The sequence below is a fragment of the Volvox carteri genome (assembly GCF_000143455.1).
Source record: "Volvox carteri f. nagariensis unplaced genomic scaffold VOLCAscaffold_20, whole genome shotgun sequence".
NCBI lineage: Eukaryota > Viridiplantae > Chlorophyta > Chlorophyceae > Chlamydomonadales > Volvocaceae > Volvox > Volvox carteri.
Window position 1 is genome coordinate 1803219 of NW_003307563.1, and position 23662 is coordinate 1826880.

Sequence of the window (23662 nt, forward strand, 5' to 3'; positions counted from 1 at the left end):
TTAAGGAATACATAACGGCGACGCTAGCAACTTTGTTACTTAGGTTGGAATAAATTGAGACCCCCCCTAAATGAAAAAAAAATCACAGCCTGTGTAGAGTGCAGTAGTGTAAGGGTAGGGAGGCGGTGCGACATGCACGTGGCCTGAAGTTGTAACAGGAGCACCAGACTCCGGCAGGTTGCGATAACTGGTCGTGTTCCAGAGCGACAGTGTGGCGTCCTCACCAACGATAGGTGGAACTCTAGGGTGGAAAAGGGCCCGTAGAGGTGACGCGGTGGGAATATAGCATATAGGACTGACTGGGTGCAGACCTCAGAGCGTTCCCCCCTTAACACACGCCAGGTTGAGCGGACACCGGTGTAACAATAATAATAATAATAATGCTGGCGGAAGTGCCACCACCGTCCCCAGCACCCGTGGCGGCAGCACTGCTGGCAGCCACACCGGTGGAGGCCAGCCGGACGGTGATAGCAACGGCAAAGGGCAACCAGGCAACGGCAGCAACGGGGCCGCCGAATGCTCAGTCACCGAACTCGCAGCAGCACAGCGCCTGCACCGCCAGTATGGTCACCTGGAGCAGCTGATCAGCAAGCAGCTGGTGCAGGGACCACAGGTCACTCCAGCAGCACTATGCCAGGCGGTGGAGACCGTCTGCGAAGCCTGTGCCACTGTGAAGGCCACCACAACCGCCCACCCCAGCCGTGGCAACCAGCCGCAGCACGCACTGGAGGTTGTACACTCTGGTCTGTGCGGGCCCATGCCGACCATGGGGTGAGGGGGTGCACGCTACTTGCTGATGCTGCTGGACGGTGCCACCAGTCTGTAATGTTACAGAGTGGGAAGCTTCTGGGCCGCTTTATCACATTGTCAGTTCTAGATCATTTATCACCTTATAGCACCATCCACCACTACCACACTGTACTTCGCCATACGAACTGTAAGTCCAAGGCGGCGGATCCAGCCTTCAGGGACCCCTCCTCATCCATTCACCCGAACACCCGAAGAGACGGAGGGTTCGGCAATCGCCACCAATCCAGCGTGCGAATCTGGTCCATCAACTGTGACCTCAACTCCACATCTCAGCAGCTAGCCATAATCTCGCGCTCCCGACTAATTCGGGGGTCTCCCCAGGAATCGAACCCAGGACCTTAAACCGCTAATTGCAGTAGTGTCAACCCAGACCAGACCACCAGTCTGTCCGCCATCCGCACGCTGGCCAGCAAGAGCCAAGTGGGTGAAGTGCTGCATGACATGGTGACGCAGCTGGATGCTCGCCACCTGAACCATGCACGGGTGCACATGTTGCACAGCGACAAACGTGGTGAGTATGTCACCGAGCAACTGGGGCAGTGGCAGCGCCAGCACGGCACTGTGCACACCCACTTGGTGCTGTACACCCTGGAGCAGAATGGAGCAGTGGAGCGACTCAACCACATGCTCCTCGACCGTGTGCGGGCAATGCTTCACGATGCAGCACTCCCAGGCAGCTACTGGCCGGAGGCTGTGCTCTACACCAACCTCCTGCACAATAATGCCCCCTCTCAGGGCCGGGAGGCCACACCATGGGCAGCTTATCATGGTGTCCCCCCTTACATCAGCAACCTCCACACCTTCAGCTGTCGCATCCCACCCAGCCAGCAGGACAAACTCGGTCCTCGTGCAAAGGCGGGAACCTACTGTTGGTGAGACGCTATCTCACTGGGACCTAGCAGACACGACTAAGAGTCATTAGCCATTACACGTATTTGGGAGGTCTGCAACCTACCACCGATAGCCTCTTGCCTAAGCGTAAACGTGTGAATCTGAGGTACTATTACCAATAAACAGCAGAGCCTTATAAAGGCTTGGAAAGCCTATCCTGATGGACAAGCTGGCAGTACTCTAGAACCTGCCAGCCGTTGCTCACAGAAGTCTGATGGGCAGTCGTAAACAGGCCACAGCTGTTACTCACGACAACCTGACATGTTACCTAAACAGGCCACGGGGCGACAGACATCCCTTCGCATCATCAACACGCCCCCTCGAGTCGCACCAGGGGCCTGACAGCAAACTGCTAGTACTGACGAGCTAGCTCGGCCTCCAAGTCCACGGTCCAGGCCGACTGCTCAACACTCAGCAGACACAAACGCAGCTTGCCAGCCTTCAGCCTGATGGCTATGTGGTCTGGCGCTGCTGCACAAACACACACAGGGAAAACAGTGCCGTGCAGCACCATACGCACTGCCTACGGTGCCCCATCAGGCATTGACCTGCCCACTTGGGCACCAGCTCACGCACCCTCGGCATCCCCCTAAAGCCTAGCTCAAAACAATTCCTCATGTTAAGATCAGCAAAGCGCCGGACCCCCGTTGGGCCCTATTACTGTGGCTACCATTCACTGGTATATGAGTGTCGGTCATTTCCAACAAAAGCATCAGGACTCCTCCTCTGGCGATCTACGTGACGCCCAGCGCTGAGCGGCAGCACACGAACTTGACCTTGGCCAGCGCCTTGGTTAGGATGTCAGCCACCATGTCGTCAGTGGTGCAATAGCTGAGCTTCACCTCACCACGCACGACCCTCTCGTGCACAATGTGATGGTGCACGTCGATGTGCTTGGAGCATGGGGTTGTTGCCGAGGCTGAGCACGCCTTGTGAATCCAGCTGGATGTTGACAGCACCCAGGGAAAGGTCCAGGTTGCTCGCCAGCTTGCACAGCCACAACGCATCATGCACGGCTGCTGCTGCGGCCTGGTACTCGGCTTCCACGGATGAGGCAGCCACGGTGCACTGCACCTGACTGCTCCAGCTGACTGCCGCGCCTCCAGGCAAGAAAGTGTAGCCTGTGGTGGACTGGTGGGTGGCTGGGTCACCGGCCCAGTCTGCGTCGCTGTACCCACCAAAATTGCTGGCGTCGCCACAGTAATGTAGACCGAGTGTGCGAGTGCCAGAGATGTAATGCAGCACACCCAGTGCGAGCCCCTTGTGGGCTTTGGTAGGGGCGGACATGTGCTGCACGAGCATGCTCAGAGTGTGTGAAATGTCTAGGCGTGTGCTGGTAGTGAGGTAGTTTAGTTCACCCACCAGTGCACGGTAGCCACTGCCATCTGCCAGTATCGGCTGGGTGTCACTGGCTGGCAGAACCCGCGTATCCTGGGGCAGCAGGGTGGCACGCACCCTATGGCATAAAACGGGGGGTAACCCCCCCTTAGGTGTAACCCAGGGTGTAGGGTTAGGGGTTACCCATGTGGCTATGTACGAAGGGAGGTGGGTAACCTAACCCCGGGGTAGGGGTAACCCCTTACCGAGGGGTAACAAAGGGGTCGGGGTAATACACTACTGATTGGTAACAGACAGGGTAACCCATGTTTACATTCACCTGTGCCTGTCTCGCCTGTCTACATATGCAAACATACATGTCTTCACCAATCACTTGTGAATGCCCAATTATCAACATTGCCGCACCAAAACATGCCTTGCACAAGGCACATAGCTGCACATAGCTGCAGCCTAGATGCAAGGAGGCGGGTGGCTTGGTGTTCTCCAGGCTGTGGTGCTGAAGCAGCTGCTCCATGTAGCGCTGCTGCATAAGCATGATGCTGCGGTTGCAGCAGTCCTGGATGATCTCCATGCTGAGGTAGTAGCGCGCCTCTCCAAGGTCTCGTGCTGTGAAGCAACCAGCTATGGCCGCCTTGGCGGCCGCAACCAATTGCTGGTTGTCTGCCGCCACCAGCATGTCGTCAACGTGCACAAGCACATGAATTGAGCCGTCGGACCCGCACTTTACGAATAGTGCGGGGTCGGACATAGACAGCTCATAGCCTAGCTTGCCCAACTCCGCCGCCAGTTTCTCATACCAGCAGCATGGGGCTTACTTGAGGCCATAGACGGACTTTAACAGCCGGCACACCTGCATCGGGTCGCCGTTGCTGTAACCTGGTGACCTATATCCCGCCGCCTTCCCACCCTGTCCACGACCTCTGCCAGCGCAAAAGGACCCCACGCCTGGCAGCCATACAACAGAATTGCTCGGACTTGGGTTGCAAAGCACCGCATTCGCATGGGGGCAAACAGCTTCATTTTGTCCAACTTTGCGCTTAAGGAAAACATAGCGGACCGACCTGTATCACGTAACTGCTGACGGCACGCACTAAAAGGCCGTTCTGGCCTGTATACCAAGCCCAGATAGCGAGCGCTATCTTTGGCAGGTACTACCTGGCCTGATAGCCGTAACTGTTGACATCTCTCGCTAAGTTCCGACTGCTGGGTGCCATCACATGCAAAAACAAGCCTAGGCCTTTCACATTCTGAGACATTTGGTCGCATCCCCAAAGCTTCGCAAAACAAGTCCACAAGATGTAGCAACTCAGACATTCACTCTAGTGGCGTCGCTAGCAGACCAACATCGTCTGCATACAACAGTATAGAGACGCGCTTGCTGTCCACAAGGGGTGCGTCATACTTACGTACTCCAGCTTCTACAAGGTCATGAGTATCAATCAGATCAGCTAGTGTCTCATGCTGGTGACGGCAGACAACTTGCAAGTGGTCGCGGCCGCCAAGGCAGCCATCGCCGGTTGCTTCACAGTGCGTGACCTTGGCGAGGCGCACTACTACCTCGACATGAAGATCATCCAGGATGGCCGCAACCGCTGCATCGTGCTCACGCAGCGGCGCTATGTGGAGCAGCTGCTGCAGCGCCACAGCCTGGAGAACGCCAAGCAGCACGCGTGAGTGCTGTGGTTCACAGGTCATGTGCAACGGTGGTGCACTTCGCACTTTGTACAGCTCGTGTACTGCTATTGTATTGCACGGTTGGCCGTACAGTTCGCAGTCCCGCACGCAAATCGCAGTCACTCGCGTTAAATTCAAATGGTAGCACTTAGGTTTGGTTTGCGAAAATGTTGCGAATGCATACGCTATAGCCACAAACGCACATGCATTCGCAAGATTCGCAGTCGCGTATGCCATTCGCAATCCCTTGCGTTTGACGATATGCTCGCGTTAAAAGTCACCTGGTCACGTTTACGATCGCGTAAAGTTTGCGTTAGTTGCTTAAGCTAACGCACTGCCAGCCAAGCTCGTCCGCATGCGAATAAAGATGACGTGCGTTAGGCCATACGCACAAGGCGAACCGGTGCGTTATCAGTGCTTAAAATCGCGTTACATCGCGTTAAACTCGCGTTAAAGCCTCGTAACGCGAATTTAACGCGACGTAACGCGACCACCCGTTGTCATAGTGGTGATGGCGGCGACGGCGGCGGGGAGTGCTGCTGCTGCGGTGGCAGCGGCTGCAGGTGGCCCAGTGGCTGCAGTGCGGCTATGGTGGCTGCCGTGGACCAATCTGTCTGTCTCTCTGTCTTTCTGTCTCTCAAGTGGTAAGGTAAACCGGTCAGTGCTATGAGAGCTCTCCCTGACGGATGGACCAGACGGGATGATGGCCAGACGAGGTCACCGGCGTGGCAATGCAAAAGTTCAGTTCAGGTACATACCGACAGAGCTGCGGCGAGGGTGGAGAAGGTGACATGTTAGCACCTCAGCTGGAGGTGTTGACAAGCACTGGGATTGGTCCATGGTGCCATTTTGGAGCAGTAGAAGGGACTGGCGGAGCTTCATGAACCGGTCGCACGTGCTGATGAATTAGAAGTTGTGGTCAAGTGATTTCGGTCACAGACTGTCTGAATTTCTCTAGTGTTCTTTTGGTTCACTGTTCCGATAGGATGCGAACTGCGTCTGGACTGACTTTTTGTTCGGTCTTATCGTACAAACAAAACCTCCAGGTCCTATTTGTTCACTAAAGCCGCAAAATGGCTTTTCCGCTGATTGTAACAACTGTTGAAAACTGACCAGCACATGTATATCAGTTCAGGCACTACTGGTAACGCACACACTGATGCCCCGGAGGCTCCGGGATCCGGGTCGAAAATCCTTTCCGATGGTGGAAGGTAGGTAAGAGCGTCCCCTAGTCGATGGACGGTGGTGATCTGGGAAAACGTTGACCTGCGAGCTGACCAGGAATGTAGTTGAGCCGCCGTTGATCCGGAAGATTCCTGTTGTATCCATTTCCACTGTTTACGTGGTAGTGAAAGCTACCGATTGGTGAATGAATGAAGGTTAAATGCCTCAGCGATAATGACGACCTGTACAGCAATCTGTACGATCCGAGAATGTAGTCGTCAACGCGAATTATCACCAATCGGTGCAATCGTAACCCAAGTGGGTCTACCAGTGACCAGTGTCACGATTATAGCAAAAGCGCTATAACCCAGTATCACACCTGATAAAAGATAGGCAAGTGCCCAATGGTTAACCAAGTAAGAGCGAAGATAATGCCAAGTGGCGAAGTGCCAGAGTCTCGGGGAAATTCCGAAGGTAAATATATTAGTGTGCCACAACAATTCCGTTGGATGCCGGTGGCGGCTGCTAGAGGGTAGGACACACAGAGTACGGTAAACAGGTGTGCAAGTTTTCCTGCTCCATGTCGTGGGATCGAAACCAATACGCACATGAGGCACTTGTAAGCGGTCCCCTTGCAAAGTTTTCTGTAAATTCCTTAAAAGTTATGTGCTTCCGGATGCCAGCCTGAGCCAATCCTGCCAACTCGACAGCCAATTCGACACCCTGAACACGCTAATTCGATACCCTGCAAGGCCAATTTGACACCCCGAACAGGTCAATTCGATACCCTGTCAGGCTAATTCGACACCCTGTTAGGCCAATTCGGCACCCGGACAGGCCAAGTCGACACCCGGACAGGCCAATTCAGGTCCAGCACAGCCCAATTCCGAGGCTCCACAGCGCAATTCGAATACCTCCGGCGAGCCCGCCAGAACAATTCAAGACCTCGACAGACCAATTCTTTTGTCAGGAATAAAATCCAGGCTAATTCTGCGACAGAGCTCTTCCCTAATTCCAGCCCGGATCCTACCCTCCTCGGATGCCGAACCTGAGCGGTCCACTGAGGAGTTGGCTAGTGTAACTAGTGTAACTAGATGATAAGATGCCCCGAAATACCGGGGAAGGCAGGGTCTACATCTGCCGGGTAGCGTTTCCGCAGGGTGAAGGTATGGGCTCCCCTGTCCCACACATCATACCAGGAAATGGCGTCGTCAGTAACAGGACCGGGAGGGGTCTGGTGCTTTGCTGTGAGTAACAACTAGTGCTCATCGGGACTTTCCCTCTTTCAGCTACGTGAAATCCTTCTGGTACATGGACGTGACTAAATCCCGCTGCTCAGTCTTGTACAGGGAATCAGGCAAGCTGTGAATGATCTGCACGGTGGTGTTCTCCTCCGACATGTGATAATGCTAATACCTATTCAACCTCTCATACAGGTTCACTGCAACCGTTATGTAATCATCCTCCCACATTGTAAGCGACTGGATTGACTGCACCACCACATTCAGCTTGGCCTCATTCAACAGCCCAGCCCACTGTTCCAGCCCCACCCAAAGATCCTTAGCTTGGGTGGTGCCATCGATGATGGTCTTGTGGTCGGTTGCAGTCAGCTGCAGAATGATGAGAGGGCATGTCTCCCTGATCTTTTTCACCACCAGCTCACATCAGCTCAGCAGGATGTGCATAGGTAGGACAGAGGATCACGGACAGGTCCTCACGCTCCGGAATTGCCGTCATCTTTTGAACCAATCTGCTGAGTTGGAGGTCTCCAATACCTCTCTCTAGTTGCTGAAGTCTGAGAGAGCCATTTCAATTAAACCTAACTTGACAGCTGCAGCTCAGCTCGATTCGTTAGGAGTTCCTGCGGTGATGAAGCCTAGCTAGGGCGGCTGAGCAATCGTGGTGTTCAGAGGACGAGCTCCTTGTGCAGTTGTAATCCGAGTTGCACCCTTGGCGGACGGGCTCCTCTTGGAGGCCCATTTCGAGGTATTAGTAATGCTGTGCGTACTGTTGCAGGCATTCGTAATCGTGTATTCAACGCAGTAATAACAAAGTGAATCGATACTGTGTAAACCGGCAATTAATACCACTTCCTGACGTGGATTATAGACGTTGGCTGTACCGTAAGCGAAACCTGCGCAGCCATGGTCTTTGTTAGGAGGTCTTTGTTAGCCAAGCAGGGCTCCTCGAGCATATAGATGATCATATGCAATTCAATAATAACATATATCCAAACGCCCGCATCTCGTGAACAATCATCAACTAGCTTGACTCAAGGACACATGCTCTTACGCCGGTCACAGATAACAGCTATAGGCACAGGCAGTAGGTCCTCCACTTCACGCAGCAGGCATGTGCCAAATACTGGATACAGTGCGGCGCGGCTAAGCGTCTCAGGGCCTACGGCTTCGGTGTCGACTTCGGCATCGGAACCGCCCAAACCCGGGAAATGCTGGCTTGTTGGCGCGGGCCCGGGCCCGGCTGACTACCTCACGGTGCGATACTGCGTGCGGTCCTGCCGTGTTCGGCTTTACAACACTCCCAGCAGTACTAGTGAAAGCCGTATCCATGCCGCCACAATCTCCAAACAACCCCCCCGCGCACCGGGACATCCCAGCCCTCCAAACGCGCCTCCCCTTCCCCCCATGTTCCATTGGTCCATGTCGTTCATGTTCCCCTAACTCGCTCAAACTGCTCCTAACACTCAATGTCCTCGTACATGCGTGTATGCCTCCCTATCACAACTCCTTGTATGCCTCCCTGAATGCCTCCCTATCACAACTGGTGATACCCGCGAGCCTACCCAGCACCATTCGCTGCCTGCTACATATAGTAACTCCGCCCCCTTGACGCTGTACATCCCGTCAACATTGCCTTCCTCCTCCACCCTCTTCATGCTTCCCTCCCTTCCCCCAAACCGCTCTCAAAAGCACGCAGATGAAGGCCGTACGGCTGCTGCAAACCGCTGACGTGGTCGTGTACGATGACCTGGGCTCACAGGTACACGGCGCCCCACGCCATGGGAACAAACCCCGGACGGCCCCCTCAGCACTTGGAGCTTTCCCACCTGCATACCATCTGTCCACGTATCTATCTACCTATCATTATTATTTGCTAATCTCTTAATCTTCCTTATCTATCTACTTTGCTGTCTACTCGCTGTCTACCTACTTGTCTACTCACTACACAGGACTCGCTGGGCCTGGTGCCCCCGTCCGCCGAGCTTGTGTATGTTGGCAAGCGGGGCGGGCGGGAGAGCATCAAGCAGCCGCAGATTAATGAGCTGCTGGTGGCCAAGTGCGTGGAGGTGCGTCAGGGACGGGGGGCCCGGAAGGGGAGAGAGAACGGAGCAGGGTTGGGCCGCACCAAGGAAAAGGAAAAGTGTGGGAGGGGGCACCGGGAGGGGGCAATGGGAGGGGGCACCGGCGCCTCAATCCACGAACACAGTCACAGCCCCAGCCGGGGTCCCCGTCTCAACCTTACCGGGGGCTGTTGGGGCCCTTGGGTCCTCGTTCCCTTGCTGCGGAGATATCCTTTTCAAGCCCACGAACTGCGTTTGGGCACAAGAACTGCATATTTTATAAACAAGCTTCTTTATATCTCACCCATACGCACATACATACGCACAGCTCCCCACCCTTCCCCCCTTCCCTTCCGTCCCTGAAACACCTTTCCCGGGTTGCTACTGCTGGTGCTGCTACTGCTGCTGCTGCTGCTGCTGCTGCTCAGGGACGCAATGTCGTACGACTCAAAGGCGGCTGCCCCTCCGTCTTTTCACGGGTGGCTTCTGAGGTATGCGTGTGCGTCTATGTGCACGTGTGTGTCTGTGTGTGTGTGAAGTGCTACCAAGCGCCCCCAAAACACACATGTGGAGGGGGCGGGGAAATGAAAAAGTGGAGGCAATCCCTCCCTCCTCCTCCCCCTCCGCCGCCTCTTGCAATGGAACCCTACACGGCTTCTAGCCCAACCCCCCATCCCACCATCCTTTCCCCCCTTTTTTTTGGAGTTTGAAGTTTCCATCAATTTCTGACTCTGGACAACACTGGCAGTTCACTGCCCAGTTTCTCGCCCATAATCATGATTCCCTTCTGGAGCTCAAACAGCAACAACTGCACCTTCACTTGAAAGCCCCTTCCGACCGGCTGCCCCGGGCCCCGAGCCCGGGGCCCAACCCCAGCTCCGCCGCGGTTCTGACCCTCCTACACGACAGGGCCCTGGACACGACAGGATCCAGCATTAGGTCAAGAAGCATCGTCAAAATACTCAAGAAGCATCGTCGGCTCCGTCGTCGGCTCCACCAAACCCCGCTTACCTCCCCACAACATACATACAGACAGACAGAAATACATAGTGTCCTCTGTGATGTACTACTGCTACTGCAGCTGTTATTACTGCTGCTACAGCTATTGTAGCTGCTGTTGCTGCTGCTGCATTTTTGTGCGGCCTTTCGGCCCATGGGTCCAATATTACCCCCGTTCTATGTCCATCCGATGTAGATGGCGGCGCTGCAGGCGGCCGGCATTCCGTACGAGCTCGTACCGGGGGTGTCGTCAGCGCTGGCGGCGCCGCTGTTTGCGGGTACGTGGTGATGTCGGCACGGTTGGCTGTGTTTCAGCGGTTAGGGCCGTTGGGACGGTTAGGATTGCGGCACGGCCTGTCCAGTCCGCCAATCTGCTACCACGCTTCTGGACGTAGTGTGTATGTATGTGTGTATGTGTCCATGACGACGACAACGACATCAGGCGGCCTCCGTGCATCTCTCCCCCTTCCCCTTACCTTTCCCCCTCTCCCCCTTACCATTTCCACTCTCCCTGCCCCTTCCCTAACTCCCCCTTACCTTTTCCCCTTCCTATCCCTCCCATATCTCTCTTTCCCCCTCGTCTTGTCTTGTCTTGTCAGGATTCCCGCTGACCCACGCCACTCTGAGCCCTTCCTTCACGGTGCTGTCCGGACACGACCCGGACTCCACCGACTGGGACGCACTGGATCCGGGGTTGGGGGCGGGAGGGGGAGGGGGAGGGGGAGCAGATTCCCCCACTCGCACCTTGGTGGTGCTGATGGCGGGCAGGGCGCTGGGGGACATCGCCGGGAGACTGAGGGACACAGGCTGGCCGGACGACACGCCGGTAGGTTCGTGTGTATGTGTGTGTGGGGGGGAGGGGTTACTACTGCCGTACTGCTATAAGTTTAAGGGTTCCGGAAAAGGGGGAGGGAAGGGCTAGAGCGGGGCGAGTGAATGGTAGTGTTTCATGGAGACGAGTGAATGGTAGTGTAAGCCTCAGCTAGCGGGTTGACGGACATTTCTCAATCGATGTGTGAAGGATGAGGGATGGGTGTGCGTGCTTCTTTGTTTCGGTTGCCCGGCCCCCTTGGGTGAGGAAGGCGAAGGGGAAGGCGAAGGGGGCCGGCCTGTGATAGGAGGGGAAGGCGAAAGGGGGCTGGGATGAAAGGGGAAGTGGGGTATGGGATGGGAGAACGCGACGGCCAGCAGGAGTGGGCATAGGGGTTGGAGGGGGGAATTGCGGGTGAGAAGGTTATGGGATGCACGGGGACCTGCCGCACCACCGTGGACTCGTTTCGCGTGTGCTTAGTGGCTTTAAGGCGCCTTCGCGTGTTGGTCGAGTGACGGTTTAAGGGTGTAGAGATCGTTCTGCTCCGCGGACGCCCCACTCCACCCGCCCTTCATTCGTCATCCAGTTTGGGAACGTGCTTTCATCTCCGGGCTTTTCTTAAGCTCACTGACCTGCTTCCGCCCCTTTACACCTAACAGGTGGTGGTGGTGCGGGCTGCGGGACTGCCGGAGCAGAAAGTATGGTATTCAAGGCTGGACAGTGTCAAAAAGAACACGGAGGACGCAGGTTCACTTTCGCCATGCGTGGTCGTGATAGGGCGGGTGGCTGGAACGCAACGGCAGCTGACGTAGATTGTCCGGCAAAGATGACAGTTGTCGAAGAGAGCCAAACTTTGGATTCAGGGCCAGGCACCTGAGATGTGTGTTCATGTTACATGAAGATATGTGTAAACGTAATTTCCTGTGGCTTCTAGCGTTGGTGGTGGATGTCCCGCAACAGATCGTGTTTCCAACTGTCGTCTGAACGTCATGACTTGTCACTGCCAAACGTCAGACTTTTGAGCTCAAAAGGTGTACATGATAATATGAGCGAGCATATCTAGCGCTTACTTTTACTGTTGTTGCTTCCATTACTAGCTCTTCTACCGTTGTTGACTTCAGTGGAAACTTAACGCACCTAGCTATGGCGATCCTGTAGGAAAGCTATAGATGTAGACCACTTCATGTTCAAAAGCGTATAGCCAACGTTTGACGCACAGCTTCAGCGGCCTGAGGTCCTTCCGGCCTGTAGGGCTACGCAGCAATCGACATGCACCGTGGCCAGCTTTCAAGGGACGCTGTGGCATCTACATCTGGACGCTATGCTGGGCAGCGATCTTGCTCTGGGGGATTAACTAGCCGGCGCCCGCGATGGGTCCCACAAGTGCCAAGGTACGTCCTTTAAGGTAGAGCAACAAGCTGCAGATCACCAAGGTGAAATATCACAAAATGCAAAGACTTTGCCCATCAATCTATCGCTACTCCTCCAGGCCCAACTTGGCTCAGCTTGAGTTCGCAGCCCCCCATGTACCGGCAATGGCCGTAGCTTGCCGGGCGGCGCCCGGGTGAGTTCCGGCCATACCACAACAATTCATCTTGCATGTATACTCCTTGGCTAAAACCTCAGCTTGGTGAGGCATCACGCCTCCGCAACCTAGCCTACCTGCATCCCCCGGTTTCGCTTCCTTGTGGCCGGACCCTTCCCTTCATCTGAAGTTTGCCCGGCACAACACCGACCTTTGCAACTCTCTCCACCCTCAGCGCAAGGGCTGCATGACCATGTGCAGCTGATTTTTTCCCTTCGCCGTACGAGCTCCTCCCCCGTGTCCGGCTATTCAATCTCTTACCCGCCATCGGCAAGCACCTTGCTCATTATCGCAACCCTCTTTTCAACACACTACCCCTTGCGACCACCACCACCGTGTCTCGTCCCCGATCCCCTCCACATGCTGCAGGGTGCCCTCCGCAACTCCTGTAACCACCTCGTCCACAACCGCAACTTCTACCTCGCTGCCGAACGGCACATCGGCCCTTCCTAGCCCAGATGACCAGCGAACCCCCTCGGCTAGCAGCCCCAAATTACCAACCCCGGAAAGCACCCTACAGTACCAGGAGCAATCCGCGCAGTCCCAGCAGCCCCAGCCTCCATCCTCGTCATCGCCTCCTCCTCCTCCTCCCCCTGAGGAAGATGCTGCCTGGCGCGCCTCGGCAGAGGAACGAGTCCGGCGACTCAACACTCTGGTAGAAACGCGGCGACTGTACCGCAACATTGTTCGTGCCGAGTACCTGCTCAACCTCGGCAGCCCACTGTACACGCCACCGCCGCCGCCACCGCCTGCGACGGCAGAGTCGGCCGAGGGTGGGTGCAAGGAGGGTTGCGGGACGGAGCTGGGGATGGAGCTGCCGAGAGGAGCTGCGTGAACCCCTATTTTCACCTTCAGCCCTCCCTGTTGGGATGGCCCATCTAAAGTTTGGGCGAATGCAAAGCGGCCTTCGGCTTTCCGCCGCATGTGGGAAAGCTCGCGCAGCTGTCCCATGCCCCATCTCCTAATTGAGCAGATTGGGCATTGCGGATTCGTCCTTACTCCTCCCCAACTCCCTGCTGCCATGCCGCCCCATCTGCTTTTCTGTCGGTGCAGAGTCCGCCACAAGCGGCAGCAGCGGCGGCGTTGCGGCCGTCGGGGCTGTCGGCGGCTGGTCTGACGTGGATGCCGACCGGGTCGCCAGCGCTGGGAGCTACAGTAGCAGCAGCAACAGTAGCTCCCTTTCCTTGACCCTACCCACATCGCCGTCACCTTCTCGCGGCCCTGAAGAGGATAAGGCCCTCAAGGCGGCGCTGGACTCGGTGGCGGAGATGGCGTTGGTGCTGGAGCAGCTCAAGGTACGGAAAATAGATACCGGTCGTCTGTATGTACAACAAAGATGTATGCACGATGCATGATGTACCATCCAGCGCCATACCGCATGCCTGGGGTGCGGTGCTGTTCTGTAGGACGGGTTTGTACTATCCTCATCAGTGTCCGCGACGTCCACCCACCTAACGCGCTCAACTGCCAACCCCCACCGTTTACAGGCAAGTCTGCGGTCCTTGCCTGCCGGTTTCGGAGCCGCTATCTTCCCTGCCTCCACCTCCTCCACCAGCGAGGAGACAGTGCGGGAGGTGGCTCGGCAGCTGGTGGCGGGGCTGAGGGAGCGACTGGCGGCGGAGCTGCCACTGCTGCCCATATCCAGGTGCGGAGAGAGAGGGGGGTCCTAGCCGGGAGGGGGAGACGAAAATCCAACCCAGAGGAGGGCAAAGGAGGGGTAACCGTGTATTATATCATTGATACCCCTCCCCTTTTCTCCGAGCTCCTACCTGTCTTCCAACTTACAACCAACCAACCGCAAACAAGCAAATCACCAATCACCTAACATGTCGACATACCTCGTGTTCGCGCAGTGACGCGGCCATCCACTACATTGAGACTCGCAACGCCAAGTTCAGTCGGCGAGTGGCACTGGACGAGCTCCAGGGGGGGTCAGGAGGCGGAGCAGGGAGCGGCAGCAGCGGTGCTGCTACCAATGCCGGCGGCATGGGCGGTGGCTCAACGGGCAGTATTGCTGGCAATAGCATCGCTGGCGGCGGCGGCAGCGGCGGCGGGGTTGCAGCTGATCTGGGAGTTGGCGGCGGGTCCGCGGTTCGTGCGACCCCCCTGGAGCGGTTGGAGGTGGGTGGGTGGTTGTGGCTGGTTGGGTAGGTGGTAGTTTGTGGGCATTGTGGTGTCAGGCATGGAAAATGATATCAGACATGGACGATTGATATTATATACATGTGCTATGTGCGATGCAAATGTTTGTGGACTGAGCCTGCTCTCTGTGCGGGCATGTCGCCGCCTCTGTAAGCCCCTGTAACTCACTCCTGGCCTCCACTCCACTTCCGCGGCTGCTGCGCGGCCTCCCCTGGAGCGACACTGCCTGGCACCCCTCCCTCCCCCACATGCGCACTGTAACAAATACACCTCATTACCGGAACTGTTTCCCTACCCTAAACCCGTCAAACCCCAGCTCCCGCTCCGGACGTTGGCGGTTAACATTGTCTGTGATATGTACAATATATACAATATTGTGAAAACGCACCATCTATTTCCCTTCCCGTGCTCCCCTGTGATTTCCCTTTTTCCCCCCAAAATATACACACGCACACACACACACACACACACACACACACCGTCTCAGGCTGCTGAGCGTGTTGCTGGTGAGATCATCGCCAACCGGATCAAGCCCGCCCTCAAGCGCGCCTCCGAGCAGGACCTGGTGCAGGTGGTGCGGGGCACCGGTTCCTACCTGAAAGGCCTGTGGGTGCGGCTGAATGGCGGGTCACCGGCCGCTGGGCGGTGGGGCGGCTGGATGGGGGCGGTGGGGGCTCTGGAGGGGCGGGAGCTGCCGCGGCCGGAGGGCGCGCAGCAGCGGAGTGAGCTGGTAAGAAGAGGGGAAGCGGGCCTCAGGGAGGGGTAGTTAGGGTTGAGGAGGGGTACTCAGCTGAGTGGGAAGAGGTAGTTGGGGAGTTAAATGGGGTTTCGAGTGGTGTGGTTGGGAGGTGTGTAGTAGGGAGCGGTGTAGTAGGGAGGGGGGATAAGGCCGTGGAGGAGGGTAAGGTGCCGAGGCCGTGGGCGTATTGTTGAGAGAGGGGAACGGAAAACAGATCTGAGTCACGGGGTATGGGGGAAGGTGCAAGTTGGCTAGGGGTCGGCTAGGTGTTGAGGTTTTAAGCCAGGAGAGGTGTTATGCGGTGTTGTGTTGTGCACGTAGATATTGTTTTGTTCAGGGTCAGCATCATTCTGTGTCATTGACATGTGCTTTGGACGACGGTAGTTGACTCCTAACGGCGTTTTGTGGTGAATTTTGCACCACACACGTACCCTTTCCCCCTGACTCGCTGCCTGCCCCCTTGGCGACTCAACCCCCCCTTTTGCTCAGGCCATCAGCCGGCTCAGCCTGGACCTGGAGGCGTTGGAGAAGAGGCTGCAAGAGGCGTCCAAGAAGAGGGAGAACAAGTTGCGGAAGGCGGGGCTGCAGGGAAGAGTGCAGGTAGGGGGGTGGTCTTGGCGCACTGGGCAGTGGCAATAGATGCTATACATATATTGCTACAATATATGCATACATATAGTATAGCATATATAGCATAGTTGCAACCCCATCTTCCCCTCACCTAAACCCATTTTTGCATGTCAATCCCCCATCCATTCCCTAACATCCCCCACGTCCCACCCACCCCCCACCCCCTGATGCCGCCTAGATGGCCATCCAGCTCAAGGGCCTGGATGCGGAGGTGCTGCACCTGAGCTCCCTGCTGGCGGTACGAACACTGCAACTGGAAATGGAGCATGTGTACGGCAGTCTGGAGGCGGAGGCGTTGGATGTGTTTAACGGACTGCAGCCGGGAGGTGAGGGGTGCTGGGAGTTGGCGCTCTTTTTGCTGCTCTCTACCCCGTACCCGTAGCCTGTCCGCGTATCCGTTCAGGTGCCCTTCAGGAAGTCTTAGGCTCTCAGGTCTTTCTTGTCCTCAGGACTTCATAGATCTCATAAGACTTCCTTGTGCTCAGGACCCTACTGTTTTCAAAAGACTCAGAACCCGCAGCCCTCCCCTCGCTTTTTCCTCCTTCCTCTTCATGTTCCACTTACTATCACTGCGACTGCTGCTGCTGCTGCTGCAGGTCTGCTCGCCCGCGACGGCTCAACCAACGAGTTGGCACTTTTGGTGGCGGAGTTTGCCTTGTTGGACGAGCAGCTGACGTTGCTGGCGGCCGCGCTGGAGGGAGGCACAGCGGCGGCGGCAGCTGCGGCGGGAGGTGCGGCGGAGGAAGGTGCGGCGGCGGCGGCGGGTGGTAGTGGTTCTGCGCCAGCGGGGGGTTCGGCTACCGCGGCTACGGCTGCTGCTGCGGCTGCTGCTGCTGCGATGGGTCCGGCCCTGGTCAACGACGACGTGCTGAGCAAGCTGGCGTTGGAGATACCGGATATGCGCAGCCGAGTGGGGGTCGCGTGAGTACTGGGCGGGTGGGGTGGGGAGGGTGGAGGACGAGGATAGGATGGGGGCGGCGGTAGGGGGCCCTAACAGCTTTACAACAACAACATCATCATTATCATACATATGACTGAGATTTACACGAGCGCATCGCTTTAGATGCGCGGGCGGTGTAATGAGTTGTCCTGCCTCACAGCGGCCCCTCCCCTGTCCGTTCTCTAACGCCTCCTCAACCCCTTCCTAATCGTGCTCCTCCTCCTCCTGCTGCTGCTGCTGCTGCTCCCTCCCTCCCTCCCCCGCTGCTGCTGCTGCTCCCTCCCTCCCCCAGCGATCAGGTGGTGTTCGGCGGCCAGGGTTTCTCGCTGACTAAGGCCCGACTGCAGATCGGTGAGAGCCTGGACAAGGTGCGGGAGGCGGTCACCTTCCTGACCCGGGGCTTCAAACTGCTGGGCTCGGACATCGCCACGGGGGCCAGACTGTTCGTCAAGGCGGCCCTGGGTGAGTGTCCGGAGAGTGGGGGAGGGGAAGAGGCCGGTTGGGGGTTGGGTGGGGAATAATGACATACATGCAGAACGTTTATTACTCAACTGCCGAAGATCAACTGAATAAGAAGTCCAAAGCTAAGCTCCATTACCTGCTGTTTTGGTCCTAGAGGAGTGATGGCGGCGGCTGGTGTGACTCACAATTGGGTATTGCTCGCAAGTCGCAACATGCAAGTGTGGGCAGAGGTGATACGCACGTGTCGGTGGTGGGTCGTCCGGGGGATGGCGTGCACGCTGGCGCCCGCCCTAGCAGGATCTCTCCGCGCGTGTGTGCGTGCGTGTGTGTATGTGTGTGTATGTGTGTGTATGTGTGCGAGGACAGCACTGTGTGGGAGGGCTGAGGTGCTTGCAGGACAGAGGACCCGCTGTTATGGTATGGTATGCCATGTTGTGGGGTCGTGTGTGCGTTGTCCTCCGGGGACGAGTCCTCCCAAACCCAAAGCAGCTTCCCCCCCACAAGGCACTGAAGGCCCCCTCCCTCCCCACGCTCCCATGCATCCTTGGCGTCCTCTCCACAGCTGTCCAATGGCCCCATCCCCCAGATGCACCTTCCCCCATTCGCCGATCTCGCGACCCTGGAGACTCTGTATTGTTCATAGGGTCTAGAGAGGTTGCCTTCACCACCCACACGATGAAATAATGTTCGCTTTTTACATCGCCCCGCACCGGCAACTCCACGAGCACCTACCTGCCCATCCTACGCTCCCGCCCTCGCTACCATGAACACCGGCACGCGGGTCATAGAGCAGCTCTTATTAACTTACAATAAGGATAGATACAGCCCGAGGTCGGGGGAAGGGACCTCGCCGTCCATAGAACACCTACTTATACATACATACATACATACATACATACATACATACATACATACATACATACATACATACATACATACATACATACATACATACATACATACATACATACATACATACATACATACATACATACATACATACATACATGCATGCATACATACATACATACATACATACATGCATACATACATACATACATACATACATACATACATGTACTTCCGCCTTTCGTTTGAAGACTCTTGCCCCGCCAGCCCCCCGAATTTCCAACGTACTTCTCCTCCCGCCCACCCCTGCCGCGCCGCCGCCCGCCTCCTGATCCTGATTATAGGCAACACGCTCAAGCCTCGTGAGGTGTCCGCCCTCCGCCGCACCGCCCGCGACCTGCTGACCTTCATTCCCTTCACCATCATCCTGATCATCCCGCTGTCCCCGCTGGGCCACGTGCTGGTCTTCGGCTTCATCCAGCGCTACTTCCCGTCGTTCTTCCCCTCGCAATTCTCCACACGCCGGCAAGAGATCATGGTCAGGTGCGAGGCAAGCCGAACTGAAGTGGCCCGGGGGCGGGCGGGTGGGCTGACACTTGGGCGCGAGGAGCTGGCAAAGCCGGGCCCCACTCCCGTGCTTTCATTTCAGCCTTTGCTTATCCTTAATCCTTATCCAAGGATGGATTACCCCTACTGACTGCGTTTTTTAAGGTAAAAGCCCAGCGTATTCTGGTCGCCGTGGTAAGCTCACACGACGGTGCGGCTTTGGTTTCTCCCTACCCCCCACCCTCCAAAACAGTAGAATAACATAAAAGAAGAGGAAAATTACTCTTAACAGTATGTATTCATGATCTTCAGCAAAATGGGCGTCAGGCGGTTTATGCCCGGGCAGTATGTATGGGCGTCAGGCGGTTTATGCCCGGGCGAACCCTTTCCCAACTTCCCAACAAAGGTTTTAGCTGTTAAGAATTCGAGGATTCGCCGTATCTGACAGATTCCAATAACGCCATCTTTATTATTATTGCTGTTGTTGTTATTATTACGTACTTTTCCTTTCGTGTATGTAAATACTATTCCACCACGATCGCCCAACAATCTCGATCCCGCAAGGTACGAGGAGTTGGAGCGGCAGCTGTTGGAGGCCCAGGCAGCTGTGGAGGAAGCGGAGGAGGAGGTGGAGCTGGCCCGGGCCCGAGAGGCTGTGGCTAGACTCACTGCTCCGGAACCACCAGCGTCGGTGGCTGCAGCGGTGACTGAGGCTGCTGGTGGAGGCGCAGGCGCACCAGCCGGGAAGGGCGGTGACGGCTCTGGTCGCGGTGCCGCTCCAACAGCGGTGGCGTCGCCGGGTGGCGGCGGCCCGGGTGCCGGCGGAGCCGGCGGCAGCAGCAGCGGCTTAGCAGCAGCAGCAACAGCCGCGGCGGCAGCTGCGGAAACGGCCGGTAACGGCGGTGGTGGCAGCGGCGGCGGAGCCGCCGCCGCTGCCGCTTCACCGAATGCGGTTGCCAGTGTTGACGAGGTGACGCTGCATGAGGCCGCGAAGAAGGCGAGTTCGTGCGGTACATTCAGCTGAAAACCATAACGGTGTATCCCCTCCGGTCGTCACCGCATCCCGCTGAAATACCACCTACTCGCACCCAGCTCCAACATGTCGACATGCAACATGCATTAATGAGCATTAATGAGAGGTTGAGGTCGGCCTTTCCCCACGTCGCTCTTTCCTGCCTAACACTCCTGGCCGCTGCATTGCCGGGCCGCGCTCCCATCACTCACTATACCACCAACGTCTCCGTAACCCCGCCTGTGGTCCCTGCTGGCCTGACAGGTCCGAATCTTGGCAGAGCAGTTGGACGAGATTCGAGATGACGTACATTTGGTGGATCCGCTCGTGGAGGGGGCCGGCGGCGAGGCAGCGCACGGGGCCGACGGGAGCGGAGGAGGAGCGCACGGCAAGACGCGGTTTCACTGATGGATGACTAAAACCGCAAAGAGCCACTTTACCCCTCTTGAGGTAGCGGGCCCCACTCGGCCCGCCCATTCCTTCCTTGTATAATTAGGGGGTTGGGGTGGGGACCTTCGGCAGAAAGCTCTTCACTTACTGCGAGGGAACCCGACCGTGGCGGTTGTGGTTAACGGTTGTTCTGCCTTGTTCTGGGTATTTGTTCTTCTCTGTGTCTGTTAGGGTGTTGGAAGCAGGAAGTTCGACACGCTGCCAATGAGGAGGCTCACGTGTGGGGCTATGGTTGCGAGGGAGCTGGGTGGGTGGGTGGATTTAGGCTCTCAGCTCGACAAGTTTGATTGAGGGTTTCGAATTGCGGAGTCGGCCATCACCCGCAGGTTGACGCACACCTGTCCACCTTCCCCTTTGGGGTCGAGACCTCCAGAGTTTTGGAATGCTTCGGGTCGACTGCGGCATTGAAGAAGAAGAGAAGAAGAAGCACGCAATATTGAAGAGACAGATTCTCGAGACCCAGGGACCATCGGGTCGGAGCGAAGGGTGTATGTGTATGTATGTGTGTATGTATATAGGGGAACCACCCGTCCAGGGCTTTGTGAGTGTAGATGTTTTTGGGTCCAGGGATGTTTGTAGAGGCGAACAAGAAAGTAGCACTAGCTGTGGGAATGAGTAATGGGATGAAGGCAGCCCCTCAGCCTCGTTTTCCTCAGTGACCCGTAATCCTCAGTCTCCCCTTCTTCACGTCTTGTTCCATGTCCTCAGCGCCGGCCAGCCAGGATAGCAGTGATGGTACTGTTCGAGTTGCAACCGGCGCCCTTGTCTTTTATCTCTTTAAGCTTTCGGTTGTATTGGGAAATGCGTTTCAACTCTTGTGATCAGCTTTTTTTGGTCACGATGTCCTGTTTCAAAAATGGGCTATGGTTGAAGTGTGTGCATGTCCTAATGGGTGCGCAGTAAGATGCGACATGCAGCATGGGTACATCTGGTCTCCATGCGGTCGCGTTGTGGGTTGCCTAGCAGTCCTATGGGTCCCTATCTTGCCCCTGAGGTTCAGGATGGACGTGATGACGAGACGACGAGGTGGAGTATGGAATGCCGCCATTTTTGTGAAGGGAGCCATCCGAGGAGCATTGACAATGGAGAGAACATCTTGAACGGGTTTGCGTTTTTTTCCCTGCCTTTGCACTTCATTTTCCGCTTGAGAGTTTTTGGAGAGAGTTTTTAAAGCTAATAAGGGCTCCTAGGGGGTCGCTGCTTTACCCGCGAAGTATGTTTTGGGCGAGGGCGAGCTGCACGACTTGACTGTACGACCCTGCAAGGTGAAGTGATTCACGTGCCCTTCTGATTGCTTGGTCCAGTTTGGCGTTGGGGTCTATTCCAGTATAGACATTCGCATGACTGCGCAATCTCACAGCTGCAAACCAGCAAAGCAACCTTGTGACTGTTTGCGGAAACTACGTGTACGTAGCGTAACATTGCGTACCCCGGACGCGCAGAGGACTGTGTATGACGGCAGTGTGGGGAACAACGTCCCTGCAGCTTTGGCGCTTCTGGGAAGAGCGGGAAGCAACCTGCTAGCGCGGGCGGGTCTCTGCACGCGCAGCTGCGGGGCCCACCCTCTCTTACGAAAGTCAACCTAATCGTTGCGAGATTCAACAACAATGGCGTCGTTTACGCAAACACCGTGCCAACAGCGCATGTAGCGTAACGCAAGACCAGGCTAACATCTATTTCAAAAAAACCCGAACTCCAAGTGGGTCCAACGGTACTGAACACAATCTGGAACACTCTTTGGTCTCTCCACATGTTCTCCGGCATTTCAACATCGCCCGTGTATAAATGTGCGAACCCTGTACGACGAGGGGTTGCTGGTAGCTTTCGCAGACGTGTTAGGCCGGCAGCGTGCGAGGACGAGCCGTGCGCGTGCACAGATACCTAGCGGCAGAAGTGTCCAAGTATTGGCCAGTCTACGCGGCGCATGAGCAGCGCCGGCCAACTATGCCTTACCGCCCCCAAAACCAGCTGGACACACACACCATGTGAAGGTCATTGAAAGACACCCATGCCTTGGGGGACCTGCACCAGGATCTCCACTCCCCTTGCCAACGCGTTATCAACCACATCATGCTTCACACTCTTCCAGAAACCCCCAACTCCCAGCTCTCGAGCGTCATTCCAAGTCCAGGAAGTCCATCCGTGCCCGTATCGTACTTTTAAGCTTATTCAACTCTTTCTCACCCTTCAGTGCTTCTTTTATGGCTGCGGGGGAGACTTGTGTGAGGCCCTCCGGCGCGTCCTTCTCCTCATCGACTCTCCCTAGCAACACGACGTTCTCGCCACGGATGACTTGCAGACCCAGGGGTATGTCGCCATATTGATCACCCACGATAATCCGTTCTACTGCCCCCTCAATCACGAGGTTGGCAAACTGATCAAATGACCGTAGCACGCCCAGCACCTTGCGGCCATCGCGTAACACGATTAGGAGCCGTTGGTCGAGCTCCTCCGCCAGCGCTGTCCCAGGAAGCGGTACCTCTTGCAACGTGACATCCATAGCGCAGATTAGGGGCTAACTGACTGCCTTGTCACCAACTAGAGCGACAGAGTCAAATGTTATGTACGAAGAGCTTTCTCTTGTAAGCATGCATAGCCGCTCAAATATATTTATGGATGATTAGCAATAAGTGCAACTTGAGGCCTTTCTGAAAAAAAGTGCGATTGGAAACGTTAGGTTGAAAGCCCAAAGCTACTGGCACCTTTGCCTGTACAGCTGACCTGCTATCTTATATAAGGCGTTACCATAAAACACACATTACAAACAACGTATCCGGAGGTTAACTATTTCCCATGTACTACAAGCGCGCTTCGGCGGTTGCCAACTGCCTGCATGCCATTGTGTGACAATCAACGATTCATGCGTACATCTCCCTGGCCCAAAACGGACTGATTAGGGAGCATAAAAGTTGCAGCCCCGAAAACGTGCCTGTATTCTCCTCGATAGGCAACTTAAAAGGACGCCTTCTCAATGGCAGCATAAGCCCCTTCCGCTGTCACCTCTTGTAACTCTTGTACATGTTACGGGGCCTTTCATAACTCGTATGTAACAAGGGACCCCACGGTGTGCTTATCAGGGGTGTTGCATTCCGCATTACAGCTTCACGTGCCTATCACATGATATTTCCCCGCAGCCAATACTTTGCTCAGGCATCCATGAGTACCTTTCCTAAGCGCCCGTCAAACCCGCCAATCACACAGCTAGTGTACGGGACTGATCCCAACGCCTTGCCCTGGCCCCTGCCCCCCTGCACCCACACATCCCACCACCACCCACACACGCATGCACGCACGCACACGGCCATAATATGCAAAACTT

The 23662-nt window shown here is 56.1% G+C and overlaps 2 protein-coding genes across 2 annotated transcripts; one reads left to right on the forward strand and one right to left on the reverse strand.

Moving 5' to 3' along the window:
- Positions 1-8159: 8159 nt before the first annotated feature.
- Positions 8160-20301, forward strand: VOLCADRAFT_104902 (uncharacterized protein; the record flags this gene model as incomplete). Its single annotated transcript, XM_002950758.1, has 19 exons — positions 8160-8372; positions 8815-8877; positions 9068-9184; positions 10374-10455; positions 10777-11003; positions 11648-11796; positions 12478-12552; positions 12943-13346; positions 13627-13868; positions 14061-14218; positions 14427-14694; positions 15203-15445; positions 15944-16054; positions 16263-16410; positions 16681-17005; positions 17317-17486; positions 18680-18878; positions 19446-19584; positions 20158-20301. 19 exons carry the CDS (start codon positions 8160-8162, stop codon positions 20299-20301), a joined length of 3477 nt encoding a protein of 1158 aa, XP_002950804.1.
- Positions 20302-21945: 1644 nt separating this feature from the next.
- Positions 21946-23082, reverse strand: VOLCADRAFT_109782 (uncharacterized protein). The gene has a single exon (XM_002950866.1). It carries the CDS (start codon positions 22841-22843, stop codon positions 22460-22462), a length of 384 nt encoding a protein of 127 aa, XP_002950912.1. The 5' UTR covers positions 22844-23082; the 3' UTR covers positions 21946-22459.
- Between the last annotated feature and the right edge of the window lie 580 nt (positions 23083-23662).

Coding starts and splice junctions, on each gene's coding strand:
- VOLCADRAFT_109782 (XM_002950866.1), bottom strand. CDS start 22,843: ATGGATGTCACGTTGCAAGAGGTACCGCTTCCTGGGACAGCGCTGGCG.